Source organism: Mobula hypostoma, chromosome 7 (genome assembly GCF_963921235.1).
Source record: "Mobula hypostoma chromosome 7, sMobHyp1.1, whole genome shotgun sequence".
Classification (NCBI taxonomy): Eukaryota; Metazoa; Chordata; class Chondrichthyes; order Myliobatiformes; family Myliobatidae; genus Mobula; species Mobula hypostoma.
The window spans coordinates 40480808-40499622 of record NC_086103.1 but is presented as its reverse complement, the minus strand read 5'-3'; the positions used below and the strand labels follow the sequence as shown (position 1 = coordinate 40499622).

The following is an 18815-nucleotide window of genomic DNA, read 5'->3' as shown; positions in this document are numbered from 1 at the left end:
GCAGATGGTTCATTTTCTGCATGGTGGACGGTGACCGGTGGCATTCCACAAGGATTTGTTCTGGGACCCCTCCTCCAATGTAGCTGGAAGGTGGGATTTTATACGATCCATTACCAGTCTCTCAAAGCATTTCATGGTCGCTGAGGTCAGTGCTACTGGGCACTAATCGTCTAGACCATTTACTGTCGCTTTCTTGGGCACCAGAATGATGGTGGCTGCCTTGAAGCCTGCAGTGTCAGTAGAAAATACATAGAGTAAGCAAAAGCAAATGCTGCATGGGCGAAGGATATAATTTAATAATGTTTGTCAGTATGGAGGTGAATTAAGTGATGGTAAAGAGATACAGTGATTTGGTAGAGGAAAAGAAGGACATGGGGGCAAGTTGGATAAGTTTATAGAACTGCAAATGGACAGTGGGCAAGACAAGTATAGGATAAAAGGATAACGTAGGCGAAGGATGGGGAAGAAGTGGAAGGGGATGGGAATGTTGTCCTTTTGTTTTTGTTAATTTTTCAACCTTAAAAAGTAATAGAGCAGCTACTTGACCAAACCAATGGCACTGTTCGAGACCAAGCACAGGGAGTTATCCTGTATGATGTACCCTCTCATTCAATCCAGTAATAATGTTCAAAAGGTCGAAGAAACCTATTAGTAACTTGCAAAACGTACAATCTTGGGGCGATGAAACTACAATCAGCGAAATTAAGTGTACTTATGCGGATTTAAGTGAAGTTAAGCAGATAAAAGTGATTTCAAATGTAATTAAGTGGTCAACAAAAGATACCACATCTGACAGTCCCCAGCTCTAAAACTAACCAGAATAAAGCATAAACAAGAGAAAATCTGCAGATGCTGGAAATCCAAAGCAACACACACACTAATGCTGGAGGAACTCAGCAGGCCAGGAAGCATCTATAGAGAAAAATACAGTCGACGTTTTGGGCCGAAACCCTTCGGCAGGACTCAATAAAGCAAGAATACACAACTTACTCTTTGCTTTTACCACGCCCCCACCCACACGACTAGCTATAGAGAACAGATGCATGGCTCCTACGGGTAAGATGGATGTGGAGGCAAGGAGGTGGGCTGGAAGTTCGATGGAGAGTACCACACAGAGGAGCATAAACTCAAACAATGCATGCACAGCGCGGGGGTACACACTGGGCTGATTTATACTGCAACTTTGATCAATCCATGGAAAATAAAATATTGTTTCAGATTAAAGGTTTATAGAGCATTTATGATTGGCATTTTGCAATTTATCTTTAATTTTTAATAACTGCAGTAAATATTTTACTGTGTAATAAATAATACAGTGGTGTATATTCAATTTGAATCCAGGCCTTTGATTCATATAGGGCAGGGGTTCCCAGCCTTTTTATGCTATGGAGCCTTACCTACCATTAACCAAGCGGTCTGTGAACCCTTTATATAGAGTATATGCCGAATGTTTAATGCGGGAGGTGGGTTTGGAGATAATAAACTGAAGCACTTTCATGTAATTTTAACAACACAGAGAAGCACACTGGATTTCTATACATTTGTTCTACTTGAGCAGTAGCTCATCTTTCTTGAGAAGTTGACTTGTATTATGGCGAATAGGGAAGCATTGGAAGCACAAATGCAAAAACAAGATGCAATGTCGACAATAAACTTCATGCTATACAGATAAAGAGCAAGGTTTTGCTTTCCATTTCGGGGGCGTGCGCGGCCAGTCTCCCTGCTGGAACGGCGTCGGCGTGCACCACATCTGCCGGGAGGATGACCCAGAGGCGCTGATTGACAGCGCTACCGTAGCCGCGCAGCATTGTGGGACAGTCAGACGCTGCCCACTCGTAGTGGAGCTGCTGTTTCTGCAAAGGAGACATATTGTTACTGTGTCATTGTAAGTGATTGACATTGTTTCTGCACTTCATTTATTTGTAATCATGGCCAACGTGTCATCTTTATACCATCTCCCGGCGCCTTGGGCTTTAGTTTACAATGGTTTAAAAGAAACCCGAGAGATTTGTAGGTGGCTGGAATTGGAGGCCTGGCCGATGTATGTTGAAGGCTGGACGGTTTTTTTAAGCAGTTGGAGGAGCTCTGTAACTGGCCGTTGTTAAACACATACTTAGAAAAAAAAATGCAACTTTGCTTCACCTGATTTTCGCAGGGATCTGGAGCAGCGAAGTTATTGCTGCTCCTGTTGCAAGGAAATGCAGCCTGATTTACGGACTGCTTTTAAAAAAACGGATGTTTTCAATAACCCACCAGTGCAAACCCGGAAATTGCCAGTCGATGTCCTCTCGATGCTTTAATATTATAACCCGCAGCTCATGCATTGTGCAGCGAGCGAACCCCATGAACAAAATGCAGAGTGGATATTACTGCAGCAACATGCAGCATCACATTACAAATGCTGACGGAATTCGGCTGTAAATGTTTTATACAGAGGCATGAGCTGGTTGCCGCATTTAATAGACAAGGGTGATTTTTCCTCCTGCAAAGCTGGACGCTGACACGCGTACGGACACTGCAGCATATTGCTGATTTGATGCAGTTTACCCACCTTGGTGTGATTTAACCTGCATTGTCACATTGCTCGTGTCAACGTCTAAATCGATTTAACGTGATCGTTAACTTTATTAATTGATAGTTTGTTGTTGTGGATGTAATTGTTTTCCTTGTTGCTATTTTCAACATTGCATGCTGTATCGACTTTGAGAACAAAATGATTCTCGGCCTGTTATGAAGAGTCACATTCCGGGAGGCTGTGGTGTAGTTGTTACTTAGCAACAGACGTAAAAGTTGTTCTATGCCTGAGAAGCGTTTTGAGTCAAAGGGTGGAAAATTGTAAAAATCTGATCCTACAGTTCCTCGTAGATACGGTGCGTTTACAGTCTAATCATCTGCTGACACCTCCATATGTGAGGCCTTTAGATTCTTTTGCTGGGTGTGTATAAGAGTTTTAAATCTTGGACTTGTCACAATCTGTCTGGGCGTAGTCTTCACGGTGATCAGAATCAGCGAGTATCGAATTCCTCTGCAGATCAAAGAATACGAATAATTGGATATTAAGTCAATCAACTGCAAGATGTATAGTAGCGTTAGTTCGTGTTTTATTAAAACATATACTTATTGTTACTTATCGCATAAGGTTGACTTTCTTATTGCTCCCAGTTTGTCACAGTGCTTTATGTCCTGGGCCATTTTCCTAACGTTGTTTTAGGTTGCTTCAGTTTCTGGTTCATTATACAATAAGATTAGATGTAACCAGTTCATTTTCTCCATGTTGTTCTCTTTTACAAAATCATGATTTATTGATTGTTCCAAAGCATATAACAAAATATTTGAAGAAAAGCAAAAGTTTGCAATAGTATGAAATTAGCCAGAGGGTGTAGCAGAACTAACTTTCTACAAATCAAATACATTCTGAACCCTATTATTTGCAATAAATATGGTTATAATTATTAGTTTCCTTTGTAAGTCGTGCTGTATGGAGAATGAGTAAAGTAGTTTACAATAATATCGTTACTGTGAGTCCTGATGAAGGGTCTCGATCAGACATGTTGACTGTTTACTCTCTTCCATAGATGCTGCCTGGCCTGCTGGGTTCCTCCAGCATTTTGTGTGTGTTGCTTTGTACTTCCAGCATCTGCAGATTTTCTCAAGTTTATGATAAGATTGCTGAATTCAGTTGCGATCAGGAAAACATAATGTTGTTTTAATTGATTTGAAAAAGAAACTTTTAACCATCTGGTAACTGTAAACTTGCAGGCTACCTTGGGATTGCATGATTTCTATGTTTGTGACAAAATGGCAACTCCAAACTGATGTGAGGATAGAGAAAGCAAGTAGCATGTTTGTGAATTGACATCAATTCTCATTGATTCAATCTGTGGAACTATAAGATCACTATAAGTTTCAGTTCTAGACATTTTTTATGATAAAGAGCTTATTTTTGAAGATTTTTCTGAGCTTTGTTGCTAAACTCAGTTGCTATTATAAGAACATTAAGAGGTGTATCAGACTGTAATCGCAACCCTCCCACAGTTCACCATTCACCATTCTTGGCTTATGAGTAGTAAGCCTTCTATATGTACCAGTGCACTATTGCCCCTTTGGCCGATGTTAAGTAACAAAGCAGAATTCAGGCAGCCTGGCTGTCAAAGTCCGCTGTATTAGGACAGTCCAAATAGCCAACTAGGTCCTATCTGTTTCATTATTTTGAACGATTCCATGTTAATATACAATAAGTTAGGTGTAATAGCTTGTTCTTGCAGTATTTTAAACTGAGCTGTTGTGTAACGTCCTCTCGTGATGCACTCGGAGAGAATCTTATGAAAATGTGTTTTCCTTCATTTAGAATACAACTGACTTAAGATTCACTTTCAATACTTATGAAAGTTTTAAAGTTTGGCTAATTACTATGAGAATAAGCATGATGCACTGTGTGCTTCCTGTGCTATACATTTATTTTTAGGAAATTACAGCACAAAAAAAAGCTGAAACAATATGGCTACCGATGTTTAAAACAGTGCCCAATTTAGTCTATCCATCGCGCCAAAGGTTGTGCATGCTGTAAGCATGTTCAGCTGTGCTAAAAGTAACTATTTAAAAGTAAATTTTTTTGAAGTGCTGAAATATGTAAGTCATATCTAATTTGAGGAGAGATAATTGAATTGTGGAAAATGAAACGTCTATGTGAATTCATAGGGCATTGAATGAAAGCTCGTATATCACAGGATTTAAGCATACCACAGAACTTCATGTTCACATGGTAACAAAGTGCTTCACACTTAGTGTATTACTTCTGAAGTTCTTTAGTTGCTATTTTATTTATTATTTGATAAAATCAGGTCTCAAGCTGTCTGCAAGATAAATAATATATTGGTGTTGCAAGCGAAAAATGGCAGAACTCTTTAACATCAAGTTGCGCACAGGAATTGTTGTTCTCCATTGAATTGTAATATCATTTTGCATTTTCAAAGACATCGCTGAAATCCCTAAGGGGGAAAAATAACTGCTGGAGGAACTTAATGTGTTAGGCAGCATCTGTAGAGGGAAAGGAACAGTCAATGTTTTAGGTCGAGAAGCTTTATCTGGATGATGGATGTGGAGATGAAAGATCTCTACCCCAAACATCTGTTGTCTGTTTTCCTCTACAAATGACGCCTGACCCACTGGGTTCCTTCAACAGCTTGCTTTTTGCTCCCGATTCCAACACCTGCAGTCAATTGTGTCCTCAGAAGCCCCCATTATACTGAGTGGGAAGTCTTGCCTCGGATGAGGCCTCCAGCTCCATAAATGGTGTTAGTCAAATGCTTTGGTCATTGAAGTTTAAATAAAATGGTCAAAACTGAAGTTCGTCATTTTCACAAGGAAAGGCATTTCAAAATAATTGCACCTGTTTGCAGTTACTGCAGTCTGTCCAAGTTTCATTTTCAAACTTGAAGTGTGGTAATTGGTTTATCACTGTCACATGTACTAAGTACAGTGGAAAAACTGTTTTGCATGCTATCCATATAGATTATTACAGAACAGGAGTACAAGGGAAAAGCAATAACTTTGTGCAGAAGTTGTCACTGTTACAGAGAGAGTGCAGTGCAGGCCGATAATAAGCTGCAAGGCCACAAGGAGGGAAACTATGAGGACAAGAGTCCATTTGATTGTACAAGAGGTTCAGTCACTTGTGTTATAGAAGCTGTTCTTGAGCCCAGTGGTACGTGCTTTCAGTCCTTTGTACCTACTATGTGATGGGAGGGGAAGAAGGGAGAATATCCAAGATGGTTGGAATCTTTGACTATGGTTCTGCTTTTCTGAGGCAGTGAGAAGTGTCAACAGAGTCCAAGGAAGGGAGGTTGGTTTTCGTGATGCACTGAGTTGTGTCTTCAACTCTCTGCAGTTTCTTGCAATCTTGGGCAGAGTAGATGCCAAACCAAGCCACGATGCATCTGGATAGAGTGCTTTCTTTGTCACATCTATAAAAAATGGTGAGAGTCAATGGGGGACATGCCAAATTTCCATAACTTCCTGAGGAAGTAGAGGTATTGAAACCCTCAACAAAATGAACTTCAGACCAAAATTGAGGTGCATTTTTTTTTAAGGTGTAATAACACATTTTCAAATCTAACACAGACAACTTGATTGAGACAAGTTATCACTAATACTGTATCACCTGCCTCGGAACCTGGTTGCAGGTGTCTCTGGAATGCAAGTGCAATAACCTAACCTGCAATAATTCGGTAATTAAATAGGTTAGGCAGAATTACACAGGTTGTGCAACACTAAAACAGATTTAACTGTGCAGCCAGCACTTACAGCGGCATGCAAAAGTTTGGGCACCCCGGTCAAAATCTCTGTTACTGTGAATAGCTAAGTAAGTAAAAGATGACCTGATTTCCAAAAGGCATAAAGTTAAAGATGACACATTTCTTTAATATTTTAAGCAAGATTACTTTTTTATTTCCATATTTTACAGTTTCAAACTAACAGAAAAGGAAAAGGGCCCAAAGCAAAAGTTTGGGCACCCTGCATGGTCAGTACTTTGTAACACCCCCTTTGGCAAGTATCACAGCTTGTAAACACTTTCTGTAGCCAGCTAAGAGTCTTTCAATTCTTGTTTGGGGGATTTTCGCCCATCCTTCCTTGCAAAAGGCTTCTAGTTCTGTGAGATTCTTGGGTCGTCTTGCATGCACTGCTCTTTTGAGGTCTATCCACAGATTCTCGATGATGTTTAGGTCGGGGGACTGTGAGGGCCATGGCAAAACCTTCAGCTTGCGCCTCTTGAGGTAGTCCATTGTGGATTTCGAGGTGTGTTTAGGATCATTATCCTGTTGCAGAAGCCATCCTCTTTTCATCTTCAGCTTTTTTACAGACGGCGTGAAGTTTGCTTCCAGAATTTGCTGGTATTTAATTGAATTCATTCTTCCCTCTACCAGTGAAATGTTCCCTGTGCCACTGGCTGCAACACAAGTCCAAAGCATGATCGATCCACCCCTGTGCTTAACAGTTGGAGAGGTGTTCTTTTCATGAAATTCTGCACCCTTTTTTCTCTAAACATACCTTTGCTCATTGCAACCAAAATGTTCTATTTTAACTTCATCAGTCCACAGGACTTGTTTCCAAAATGCACCAGGCTTGTTTAGATGTTTCTTTGCAAACTTCTGGCGTTGAATTTTGTGGTGAGGATGCAAGAAAGGTTTTCTTCTGATGACTCTTCGTTGAAGGTCATATTTGTGCAGGTGTTGCTGCACAGTAGAACAGTGCACCACCACTCCAGAGTCTGCTAAGTTTTGAAGGTTTTTTGCAGTCAAACAGGGGTTTTGATTTGCCTTTCTAGCAATCCTACGAGCAGTTCTCTTGGTCTTCCAGACCTCAACTTGACCACCGTTCCTGCCATTTCTTAACTACATTATGAACTGAGGAAATGTCTACCTGAAAACGCTTTACTATCTTCTTATAGCCTTCTTCTGCTTTGTGGGCATCATTTATTTTAATTTTCAGAGTGCTAGGCAGCTGCTTAGAGGAGCCCATGGCTGCTGATTGTTGGGACAAGGTTTGAGGAGTCAGGGTATTTATAAAGCTTTGGAATTTGCATCACCTGGCCTTTGAGAGCTCAAATCTCTTGGGGTGCCCAAACTTTTGCATGGTGCTTCTTTCCTTTTTTTCCACTCTAAAATTGTACAAAACGAAAATAATACACTAATCTTGCTTAAAATGTTGAAAAGAATGTTTCATTTTTAACTTTATGACTTTTGGAGGTCAGTTTATCTTCTACTCACTTAACTATTCACAGTAACAAATTTCGACCAGGGGTGCCCAAACTTTTGCATGCCACTGTATATGTCATTTTCGCGTACACATCCTTCTGTTTCTTTCTCTCCCAACTGCTGATCTGGCTTCTGTTGAAATTCATCCTTGCGTCTAGTGTGAGTTAAAGTGAAACCAAGGGACTTGGGTGACAACAAGGCTTCGCTCCCGGATGAGCTCAAAGCTTTCCATGTTTGGTTTGAATATCAAACCTTGGAGGAACCTTCACAAACTCCCAGAGCCCGTGATGAACCTGTGAATTCAGTCTCTGAGGCTGACACGAAAGCAGAAGGGATGAACACAGGGAAACATTCAGCCCAGATGGGGGTACCTGGCCGAGTACTATAGACCTGTGCTGATCAACTGGCTGGAGTGTTCACTGGGATCTTTAACCTCTGGCTTTGCCAGTCTGAGGTACCTACCTGCTTCAAGCAGGCTTCAGTTACACTGGTGCTTAAGAAGAACATGGTAACCTGCCTCAATAACTGTCATCCAATAGCACTCACATCCACTGTGGTGAAGTACTTTGAGAGGGTGGTGATGAAACATATCAACTCTTGCCTTAGAAACGTAGCATCTGTTTTAATTTGCCTACCCTTACAACAGGTCAATACCAAATGCCATTTCATTGGCTCTTCACTCAACCTTGGGACATCCAGACAGCGAAGATGCATTCATCAGGATGCTCTTCGTCGTCTGCACCTTGGCATTCAGTACTATCAACTCTTTAAAACTAATGAATAAGCTTCAAAACCTTGGCCTCAATACCTCTTTGTGAAACTGGATCTCCTCCTTGATTTCCTCACTTGTAGACCCCAGTCGGTTTGGATTGGCAAAACATCTCCTCCACAATCTTCACGTGCACAGGGCTGTGTGCTTAGCTTCCTGCACTACTCATTTTATACTTAGGTCTGTGAGGCTAAGCACAGTTCCAATGCCTATTTAAGGCTGCTGACGATGCACTGTTGTTGGCCAGATCAAAAGTGGTGATGAATCAGTGTGTAAGAGGGAGACTGAAAATCTGGCCGAGTGGTGCCACAACAACAACCTGTCGCTCAATGTCAGCAAGACCAAGGAGCTGATTATTGACTTCTGGAGAAGAAAACCAGAGATCCATGAGCCAGTCCTCAATGGGGGATCAGAGGTGGAGAGGGTCAGCAACTTTTAAATTCCTCGGTGTTATCATTTCAGAGGATCTGTCCTGGGTCCAGCACGCAAGTGCCATTATGAAGGAAGCACAGTAGCACCTCCTCTCCTTTAGAAGGTTGCAAAGATTCAGCACAACATATAAAACTTCTATAGATGTGCAGTGGAGAATATATTGCCTGATTGCATCATGGCCTAGTATTGAAACACCATTGCTCTTGAATGGAAAGTCCTATGAAATAATGGATACAGCCCAGTCCATCACAGGTAAAGCCCTCCCCATTATTGATCACATCTACACAGAGCACTGTTGCAGGAAATCAGCATCTGTCATCATGGACCCCCACCGCCCAGGCCAAGATTTCTGCTCAGTGCTGGCTTTGGAAAGAAGATACAGGAATCTCAGGACTCACAACTCCAGGTTCAGGAATAGTGATTACCCCTGAACCAGAGGGGATAACTTTACTCATTTCATCATTGAACTGTTCCCAGAACCTATTGACTCACTTCATCTCATTGCTTATTTATGTTTCATATTACTTATTACTTATTAAAGTACATGCATGTACTTTGATAATAAATTTACTTTGAACTTGAACTTTCTCACTACTTTCTTGTGAAAGATTTTGCTTCTGAATTATCGGTAGGATTCTCAGGCTTTGTTCTGTCCTACAAGTAGAAACTTTTTCATAACACTTTAAATATGTATATTTAGGTCATCTCATATGCCATTTGGCCAGTGTAGTCCATGCCAAGCGGCCATTCTGCCTAATCCTATCGACTTGCACCTGAACCGTAGCCCCTCATATACTTACTCTCCCATCTTCTCCCAAACCTGCATCCACTACCTCTGCTTACAGCCTGCTCCACGCTCTGAGTGAAGAAGCTCCCCCTCAGATTCCCCCTAAATATGTCATCTTTCATCCTTAATCTATGACCTCTAGTTCTAGTCTCACCCAACCTCAGTGGAAAATACATGCTTGCATTTACCCTATCTATACCCCTCATAATTGCGTACCCCTCCAAAAATTCTCCCATCATTCTCATACACTCCATTTAAAATATTCATTAACAGGTGACTCAAGTCCTCCAGTGGTTTGGCATACAATATTATATTGAGAAAGAAAGCTTCAGTGTGAAGGGTGACCTGTATTTAAATGTTCTGACCACTTCATCATGAGGGAAACATTGGTATTGAGGGCAGCAGCAGCCAGGGTGGAGAGAGATGTAGCTATGGGGGCAAGGTGTCAGAAACAACTGCCACGGCCTACAAGAACTACACCTTAACGAGGTCAGCCTCATCTTGGACAGGTATACAATGTCAGTATGACTGGAAAAATTCCTCCAGCACGGGTATAATTAGGCCTCACAAAGCAAAGAACAAACTGCTGGAGGAACTCAGCAAACCAGGCAGCATCCATGGAGAGAGATGGACGGTTCAGATGAAGGGTCATGACCTGGAAGTCTGGCAGAATATAGTCTGTGATCATTACAGATCTGATATCATCCGTGTAAATTGTTCACATTTACACCCGGTGGCCATTTTTATTAGGTACACCTGCTTGTTAATACAAATATCTGATCAGCCAATCATGTGACATCAACTCAATGAATATAAGAATGCAGATATGATGAAGAGGTTCAGTTGTTCAGACCAAACCTCAGAATGGGAAAGAAATGTGATTTAAGTGACCTCGACCATGGGATGATTGTTGGTACCAAAGGATCAAAGGTTCATTTATTATCAAAATATACTGCTCTGAAATTCTTCAGTTCTCCGGGTAGCCATGAAACCAAGAAAGAAGAGAAAGGTGGCATGATCATCAGCCCTCACATCCCACCTCCCCGCAAAATAAAAATACAAAAACAGAGCAGGCACGTCAACCCTCAAATCCCTCCTCCCGCAGAAAAAAAATGAACAAAATGGATCAGGCACATTGACCCCCAAATACCCCCCCCCCACAAAAAACCAAGAAGGTCGGGCAAAAAGCAGAATATAAAAACTGTAAGATTGAAAAAAAGAGTCTATAAGCCAAAGTCCAAATCCAAAACGCAGAAAAAATCTGGACAACACTCTCCGGGTGCAGGTGCAGGCTCTCCCCTCTCCAGTACAGAGCAGTCGATCAAAAGGCAGGCAGCTGGCATTCATGCTCTGCACTCACTTGGATGCTTCAATCTCCCTCATCGCTTCAATTGGCAGACAATTAGAGCTTTAATCAGCAAAATGGAGTCAAATATTGGCTTGCGCCCCATCCTGCAGCCTGTCCGCCACCAGGGTTGCGCATGCTGCCTCTGCCTCCCGGAATGCTCTCAGAGACTGCGGAGTGCTGATGCTCCCAAATGATCTCCATACAGCAAAACACTGGCTCCAACAATTCCAAAATCACATTCAAGACGAGAAACAAATGTAAAAGACATATAAGTAGTATAAAAGATGGTTTCATGATCTATCCAGAAGATGTCGACCAAGGGAGCATTGTACGCAGGCACCATCTTGACCAGAAGTAAAACTAGATGGGATGGTTTGAGATCTGAGAAACTGCTGATCTCTTAAGGTTTTCATATACCACAGTCTCCAGAGTTTACAGAGAATGGTGCAAAATTCTAAAAAAAAACATCCAATTAGTGGCAGTTTTGTGGGTGAAAGGAAACAGCTTGAAAATAGGAGAACAGGAGAATGGCCAGTTAGTTTAAACTGACAGGAAGGTGACAGTAACTTAAATAACTACATTTTACAACAGAGATGTGCAGAAAATCATCTCTGAATGAGATGATCATCAAAGTGTGAAGCGGATGGGGTATAGCAGTGGAAGACCTCACTGAGTTCCACTACTGCACCTAACAAAGTGGCCTCTGAGTATCTCATTGTCCCAGTTACATGGTGACTAGAGTTCTACACGGTGTGATTTTTTATTTACTAAAATTGCAATAAAAATTTGTATAGCTTATAACTGGTCAGGACATTTTAATCAACAATGATTCTAGTAGCAGTGAGCAAATAACATGAATTTAATAAGTACAATGTTTTAAAGTTTTCCTCAATTGGATTATAATGCTTTAGTGTTAACTATTTTTTTCAAATAATTATTACCATTGATCATCAGTGGAAAGATCGAGGGAGCTAGACATCCATTCATACCACCTGTTTTCTGAACTTAACAATTGAAATTATTACTCTTAATACAACTTTCATAAACCATTACTGTGATCCATAATGCTGTTTTCATGCTATGATGGTACAGAGCAGATTGAGTCATGTAGGACTGGACTGTATTTTCATTTGCTTTGGGATCCATTTTCTATGAAAATACTGTAAAAATTTAGCAAAAATTGGAGATTTATCAAGTAGATCATAAGGTCTGCAATTGTCATTCTGGGACCCCTATGCAGTATTTGGTGCATTGAGGCAGCTTCTGAGATTTTTAGATGATAGACTGAATGACCCATTTGTGCTGCAGGTTGTCTCTGCTTTCAACATGCCTGTCTTTTCCACAGAACCAAAGTGATCCTGGGTTTTTGCTGAGATCCTGACTCTGGTAGGCTCACTTTAAATAACCCACTTACCCATATCTACCCAAGTATGCTTGTGTGCTTTATCTGACCCTTCTCCTACACCTCTTACCCTCCTCCCCACCTCCCACACATACACACTAACTACTGACGTTAACCCCTGTTGGCAATTGGAATCGTCCCTACCTGCAACCACAACACCCTTACTTGGAGCATCCTGATTGGCTGCTAATTGCAACCATTTCAAGTTGTCAACCCAACCCAGTGGCAGATGTAATCACCCTACCTCCTGGCCTCTGATCAAATAGTCATTTCTTTTGTGTGTGATATTTTGAGCAAACAAAAGGTTTTGGAGGAAGTAGGGAAATAAATAAGATGATTATGTCTTGAAGGAAACAAAATTATCTTGATTGATAGGACAGGTATTTTTATAATGCAAATGATTTGAAGTAGGAAAGAGAATAATACTAATCTTAGTGAAAGGGTATGTATGTAATTTTGTGAGGCCAGTATCTTTTAGAAAAATTGAGTTAGGACTACATTTTTTATATTAGGTGATGTGGTAAATTACTTCAGTTAAATTTGCTATTCACTGATGATGGATGAACTATTACAAAAACAATGAATGACATGTCAAATTGAGGGTCCTGAAGTACACATACAGAGACTCAAGAGGTATTCTGCTTTCAGTCACTAAACATTTAAAGATAGTTCTAATACATTTTTTATTTGGTATTGTGAGTGCAGATTTTCACTTTGGTTAGCTAATTTTGGCAAAAGTATTCTCAGCTCTAGATCAGATAGGATGCAAAAACTCTACTGGGCAAACAATATTTTTCAACAGTGAATTGAAAGCATTCCTACTGCACTAGTATGATTATCTCAATTAGCAATCTTTTCTGAGCTCTGTAACTTGAGATTAGTGGTTTCTAGATTTAATTATTCATTTTTAGTTCTGATGAATTGCATTATATCCTCATACGTTCTCCAGACCTCTGACACCATACCCATATTCTCATTTCCCTGAGTGGTTTTGGCCAAAGCCTGTGCTGTTTCCACCTCTGGTCACCTCAGCAATTTAAGATATATTCTGACTTACCTGGGTGACTACTACTTAATAAAAATTCTATTACATTTGAAAATCTTGAGTGTTCATCAGTAGGCTTTTTTTTAATTCAATGAGAGCATTAACTGCAGGATAGAACATTTAGGAAATAACATTTATTTTACATGAAATATGATCAGTTTTTATATTAGGTGATTCTTATCCATATCTTTCATCTTGATCCCCATAAAATGACTGCCTACAGACCTTGGTAATATTGCTTGCCTCTTACCCTCTCCTGGATGTTTACTGCTGAACCCCCTCCAGAAATATTTTATCTACAGCCCTGAGGAGCCCAAGTTACTCTGCTGGCCGCTGTCTTCCATATACATGATCTATACAACACACTCTGACTGTAGTTTACATTTGCACCCAGTATGGTAATACAAGTAAGGAACCTTCAGTACCTTCTCCTAAGCCAACATCTCCAGCTCTGAATCTGTAATTACACTCAGTCAGCTCTGATGGGCAAATCACATCACGAGCAAGTGCCGAACACTAATTTCCTGAACTCAACTTCAAGCTCTTATGACAAGACACTATATCCAGGATGGAGGAAATACTGCAAGGATGTTCTCAAAGCATCCTTGAGAAAATGTACCATCACTATCATTGCTCACGAAACCTTGCCTATGACCAGTCAAAATATAGAAAGGACAGCTAGTTTGACACCAAGAACCCTGAGTTCCTTCATTAGAGCAATCCATCCATCTGATCAGGCACTTTGCTCCCCAGAGTCTGATCCCTCTAGGGCTTTGTCACCCACTTCTAAACCCATTTGTAGTGTAGTCAACTTTAATTCTGATCGACTACTTAGGGGAAACCTTAGGCAGATGGAAAGACTTGTTTCTGTTTCTTCCAAAAAGTTGGTTTTAGTTGCTCATTATGTTTATCAAGTGAATTCCATCAGCTGTACGAGATCCACGCATCACTGCAGTGGCAGTAAAAGAAAAAGAGTGCTGTTATATTGCAGGCAAAATCGCTTCTGATGAGTTCCTTAACAAATATAGTATATTTTCAGTTGATGTTAGAAATGTGTGAAGTGCAAATGAGTTACTAAATGAATAGGCAAGCATCTGCTGGCAATAGATACAAGTCACTTCATGTGTTGATTCAAAAATGAATCCGATGTTGGGGAATCGGGACTGAGTTCAATTGGCTGGATTTTTCTCAACTTTATGTAAACTATACAGTAGGATTATGAAATACAATATTGTTTGACAACCATATATTCACTGTCAAGTGAAATAGATGAACTGACATTCTGTTAATGGACTTTACCTTTCTGATTTAATTACTCATTGCTAACTTTCCATCTCTCATTATTCATAGGCAGAGATTTATCCAAATTTTGAACACCATTTGATGACCTATATCAAATTGGATAGCCCTCAGTATCTTCTTGTTTTGAACTCTGGCCTCCAACAGATTAAATCTTAAATTCTTGTCATTGTGCTTGTGCAGGTTTCTGTAACTCATGAAACCTTTTCACAAGATCCAGACTTTGCATTCATCCTTGCTGATGGTGCTGTTTTTGAAAATCATTTATTATTTTACAATATTTCAGCCAGCTGATTTCAAACTTAGAATCAGGATTCCCAACTGTTGCGCTATTTAAAGGAGGAAAGAGATGAAGGCCTATTTTGAGTTATTTCCCCCATTTCAAGTCATTTTTTTCTAGTGTAACTGTTTAAAATGGTGGAAATGTAATAACAGTAAGCTTGTTGCAGGATTTCTGAACTTTGTAATATGTGGCCCATTGTGCACTGAAGTGTTTCTTTATCAGTTTGAAACAGGAAATGCCTGTGCTTTTTTTCACCTTATTTGAGATTCAGTTACAGAGGAAGGATGAGTGGTCTACTGGTTAGCATGGATGACACGTCCCTTGGCCCCTTGTAATGTTAAACAGAATATTTTTGTTCATCATCCAACTTTTAAGAATGCAAAGTTTAAGCTATAAGGCCTTTGTTTTGCTTCAGTGTCAGACATCACCATTGCCTCTGGTTTAATTTTGTTTAGGTTTAGGTCTTCGTGATCATCATGTCCAGCAGAAGTGGAAAGAAGAAAACGACCAAGATTTCACGGTCTGCAAAAGCCGGTGTAATTTTCCCGGTTGGGCGAATGTTGCGTTACATAAAGAAGGGTCACCCTAAGTACAGGATTGGTGTTGGTGCTCCCGTGTACATGGCTGCAGTTCTGGAATACTTAACCGGTGAGTCAAAATGGTTTTCAAGATTTCAAGAGATCTAAGGCCAAACAGGGTTCTGAAAAGTATTTCATAGAGACTGACCCCAATGTAGAATACTTGTGTCTAAATTTCAGTATAGCCAAGTGTAATTTTTGTACAAGGTTAGTGTGCAGAATGATTGCTTGGAATTATGTATACTGCAGTACCTTTTACCACATCTGTTTATAGGAGGATTATTAGATTTTGCTGGAGCACTCTGAGAGTTAAATGTCAAATAGCCAATATACGTGTGTTGCTTTGCATTAGAAAACTGGCTTCATTCATTTCTTCCTTGCATAAAAATAATAGCTTAATTAAAGTGCATTTTTAAAGTGATCAGAACGATGTCACCATGTTGTTGAAGGAGGACTTGTGAGAATGAATTTATCCAAACTTAGAATTGCTAAAGTATAATGCAATTATATACCTTGGATTCATTCCTGATGTTTAAAAGTTTAAAGCTAATTTATTCTGGACCTTGCCTTAAATCTAAAATTGAGTATTGATTATCCTCAGTTTGAAAATTAATTAGTAAACTTTAAGGTAATAAGCAATGTAAAACCAGAACTCCCATCAACTTGCCCTTGAAAGTTATCATTAGGATTAGGTTAATACCTAATATGAATGTGGTTAATAGGTTGAAGTAACATGGACTTATTTCAGGTAGGTGGTGTAAGTGGATTCTACATCCAAATGAAGTCTGGCTCTCTCCCTTGTGTTGTAGTGTACAAAAACCAGATGTATTCCTGTGGGGAAATTATTATGAAACATGTTTCTGTGAAAAAGGAAGTGTCTAGAAAAGTCATTGGCTCAAGCATTCTACTACATACCACAATAATTACTTACTTTTCTGAAATCAGCACAGTGAATTATTTCTGGGTGCTGCATGTGTATGCCAGATTGAAATAGTGAACTGCATAGTCAAGTACAGATGAATGAAACGTGCTCCACACAATTCGTTGCAGAGATAAGTGATCATTTGTTTAAAACCATGCACGATAGAAAGCAGTGTCACGTACCAGTTTTGCTGATTTGCTCGACAGTAACTAAATTCTTGGAAGTTTTACAAAATTCATTTGCTGTTCCTATTGGCAGATTTCTGTTGACCTGAAATATCTAGTGTTTGAATCCCATGCAGAAATTTAAAGTGAATGAACCTTTTTTTAAGAAATGCGCACAATTCTGTGATTTGCATTTTCTCGTAAAATTCCTTTGCTTACTTCACTAGTGTAAACCCTGAAATACATGCTTCTTTTGACCTTTTCCAGTCGGTTATGTAAAGCACAAACAATATTGTCAAGCTATGCTGCATGCATTGCATAGAGCTTTTTAACACTTTTATTACTCTCTGAGTTCAGGAAGAACTCTAATATTTGCTTTTTATCATTTTAATGTTATAAATCGATGTTAAATTTTTCATGAGAACATTATGATTTTTACCTTTTTCTCAGACTTTAACATAGTTCTGTTTTCAGTTTCAGTATTAGACCACATTTCTCCTTTTTATTTTTGCCACAGCTATTTCTGTCTGACATAACAGGTGGGAGAAATACAGGCAACACACATAAAAGTTGCTGGTGAACGCAGCAGGCCAGGCAGCATCTCTAAGAAGAGGTACAGTCGGCGTTTGGGGCCGAGACCCTTCGTCAGGACTAACTGAAAGAAGAGTTAGTGAGATTTGAAAGTGGGAGGGGGAGGGGGAGCTCCAAAATGATAGGAGAAGACAGAAGTGGGAAGGGATGGAGGCAAGAGCTGGACAGTTGATTGCAAAAGGGATTTGAGAGGATCATGGGAGGGGACACCTAGGGAGAAAGAAAAAGGGGAGGGGTGAAGCCCAGAGGATGGGCAAGGAGTATAGTGAGAGGGACAGAGGGAGAAAAAGGAGAGAGAGAAAAAGAAAATATATATAATAAATAAATAACAGATGGGGTACAAGGGGGGAGTGTCACCTCAGTCGGCTGGGGTGATATACTGCGTCCGGTGCTCCCAATGCGGCCTTCTGTATATTGGCAAGACCCGGCGCAGACTGGGAGACCACTTTGCTGAACATCTACGGTCTGTCCGCCTGAGAAAGCAGGATCTTCCAGTGGCTACACATTTTAATTCCATGTCCCATTCCCATTCTGATATGTCTATCCACGGCCTCCTCTACTGTCAGGATGAAGCCACACTCAGGTTGGAGGAACAACACCTTATATTCCGTCTGGGTAGCCTCCAACCTGATGGCATGAACATTGACTTCTCTAACTTCTGTTAATGGCCCTCCTCCCCCCTGTACCCCATCCATTATTTATTTATATACACATATTCTTTATCTCGCTCTCCTTTTTCTCCCTCTGTCCCTCTCACTATACCCCTTGCCCATCCTCTGGGCTTCACCCCTCCCCCTTTCTTTCTCCCTAGGCATCCTGTCCCATGATACTCTCAAATCCCTTTTGCCAATCAACTGTCCAGCTCTTGGCTCCATCCCTCCCCCTCCTGTCTTCTCCTATCATTTTAGATCTCCCCCTCCCCCTCCCACTCCCACTTACTAGCTTTTCTTTCAGTTAGTCCTGACGAAGGGTCTCGGCCCAAATCATCAACTGTACCTCTTCCTAGAGATGCTGCCTGGCCTGCTGCGTTCACCAGCAACTTTGATGTGTGTTGCTTGAAATTCCAGCATCTGCAGATTTCCTCGTGTTCGGGAGAAATACAGTACATTTTTAAGCACAAATAGAGCCATTTGTCACTTGAGGGATTGAGGGAGGCTATGTACTTTATACTGATGGGAGGTGCTTGTGAACAAAATCACATCAGAACGCAGTGCTCCAAATTCAAATGTTAATTTTGAAAATATTTTTTGAAATTATTTAGTATTCTTAGAAATTTTTGCTGAAGGATTGAGAATCAGATAAATGAGAGTTTACTGTTTGAATTGTAATAAGTATTCTGTTTACTGTTGCACATGTATTCCAGCTTTCTGTTGTTTTATGTTCTGCATTTCAGGACAAGTTAATTGATAATGATTTTATTGAAATAAAATAACAATTTTTC

The 18815-nt window shown here is 40.3% G+C and overlaps 1 protein-coding gene across 3 annotated transcripts in view; it reads left to right on the top strand.

Annotated features, from left to right (window-relative positions):
- Positions 1-1801: 1801 nt before the first annotated feature.
- LOC134349261 (core histone macro-H2A.1) overlaps positions 1802-18815 on the top strand; it is a 44589-nt gene continuing 27575 nt past the window's right edge. For 2 of the 3 annotated variants that reach the window (XM_063053310.1, XM_063053308.1), the window contains exons 1-3: positions 1802-1885; positions 12436-12476; positions 15575-15767. In XM_063053310.1, coding sequence (XP_062909380.1) covers positions 15596-15767 — 172 coding nt within the window. In that variant the 5' untranslated portion in view covers positions 1802-1885; positions 12436-12476; positions 15575-15595. The remainder of the gene's footprint in view (positions 1886-12435; positions 12477-15574; positions 15768-18815) is intronic. The other variant, XM_063053309.1, reaches the window with a different exon arrangement.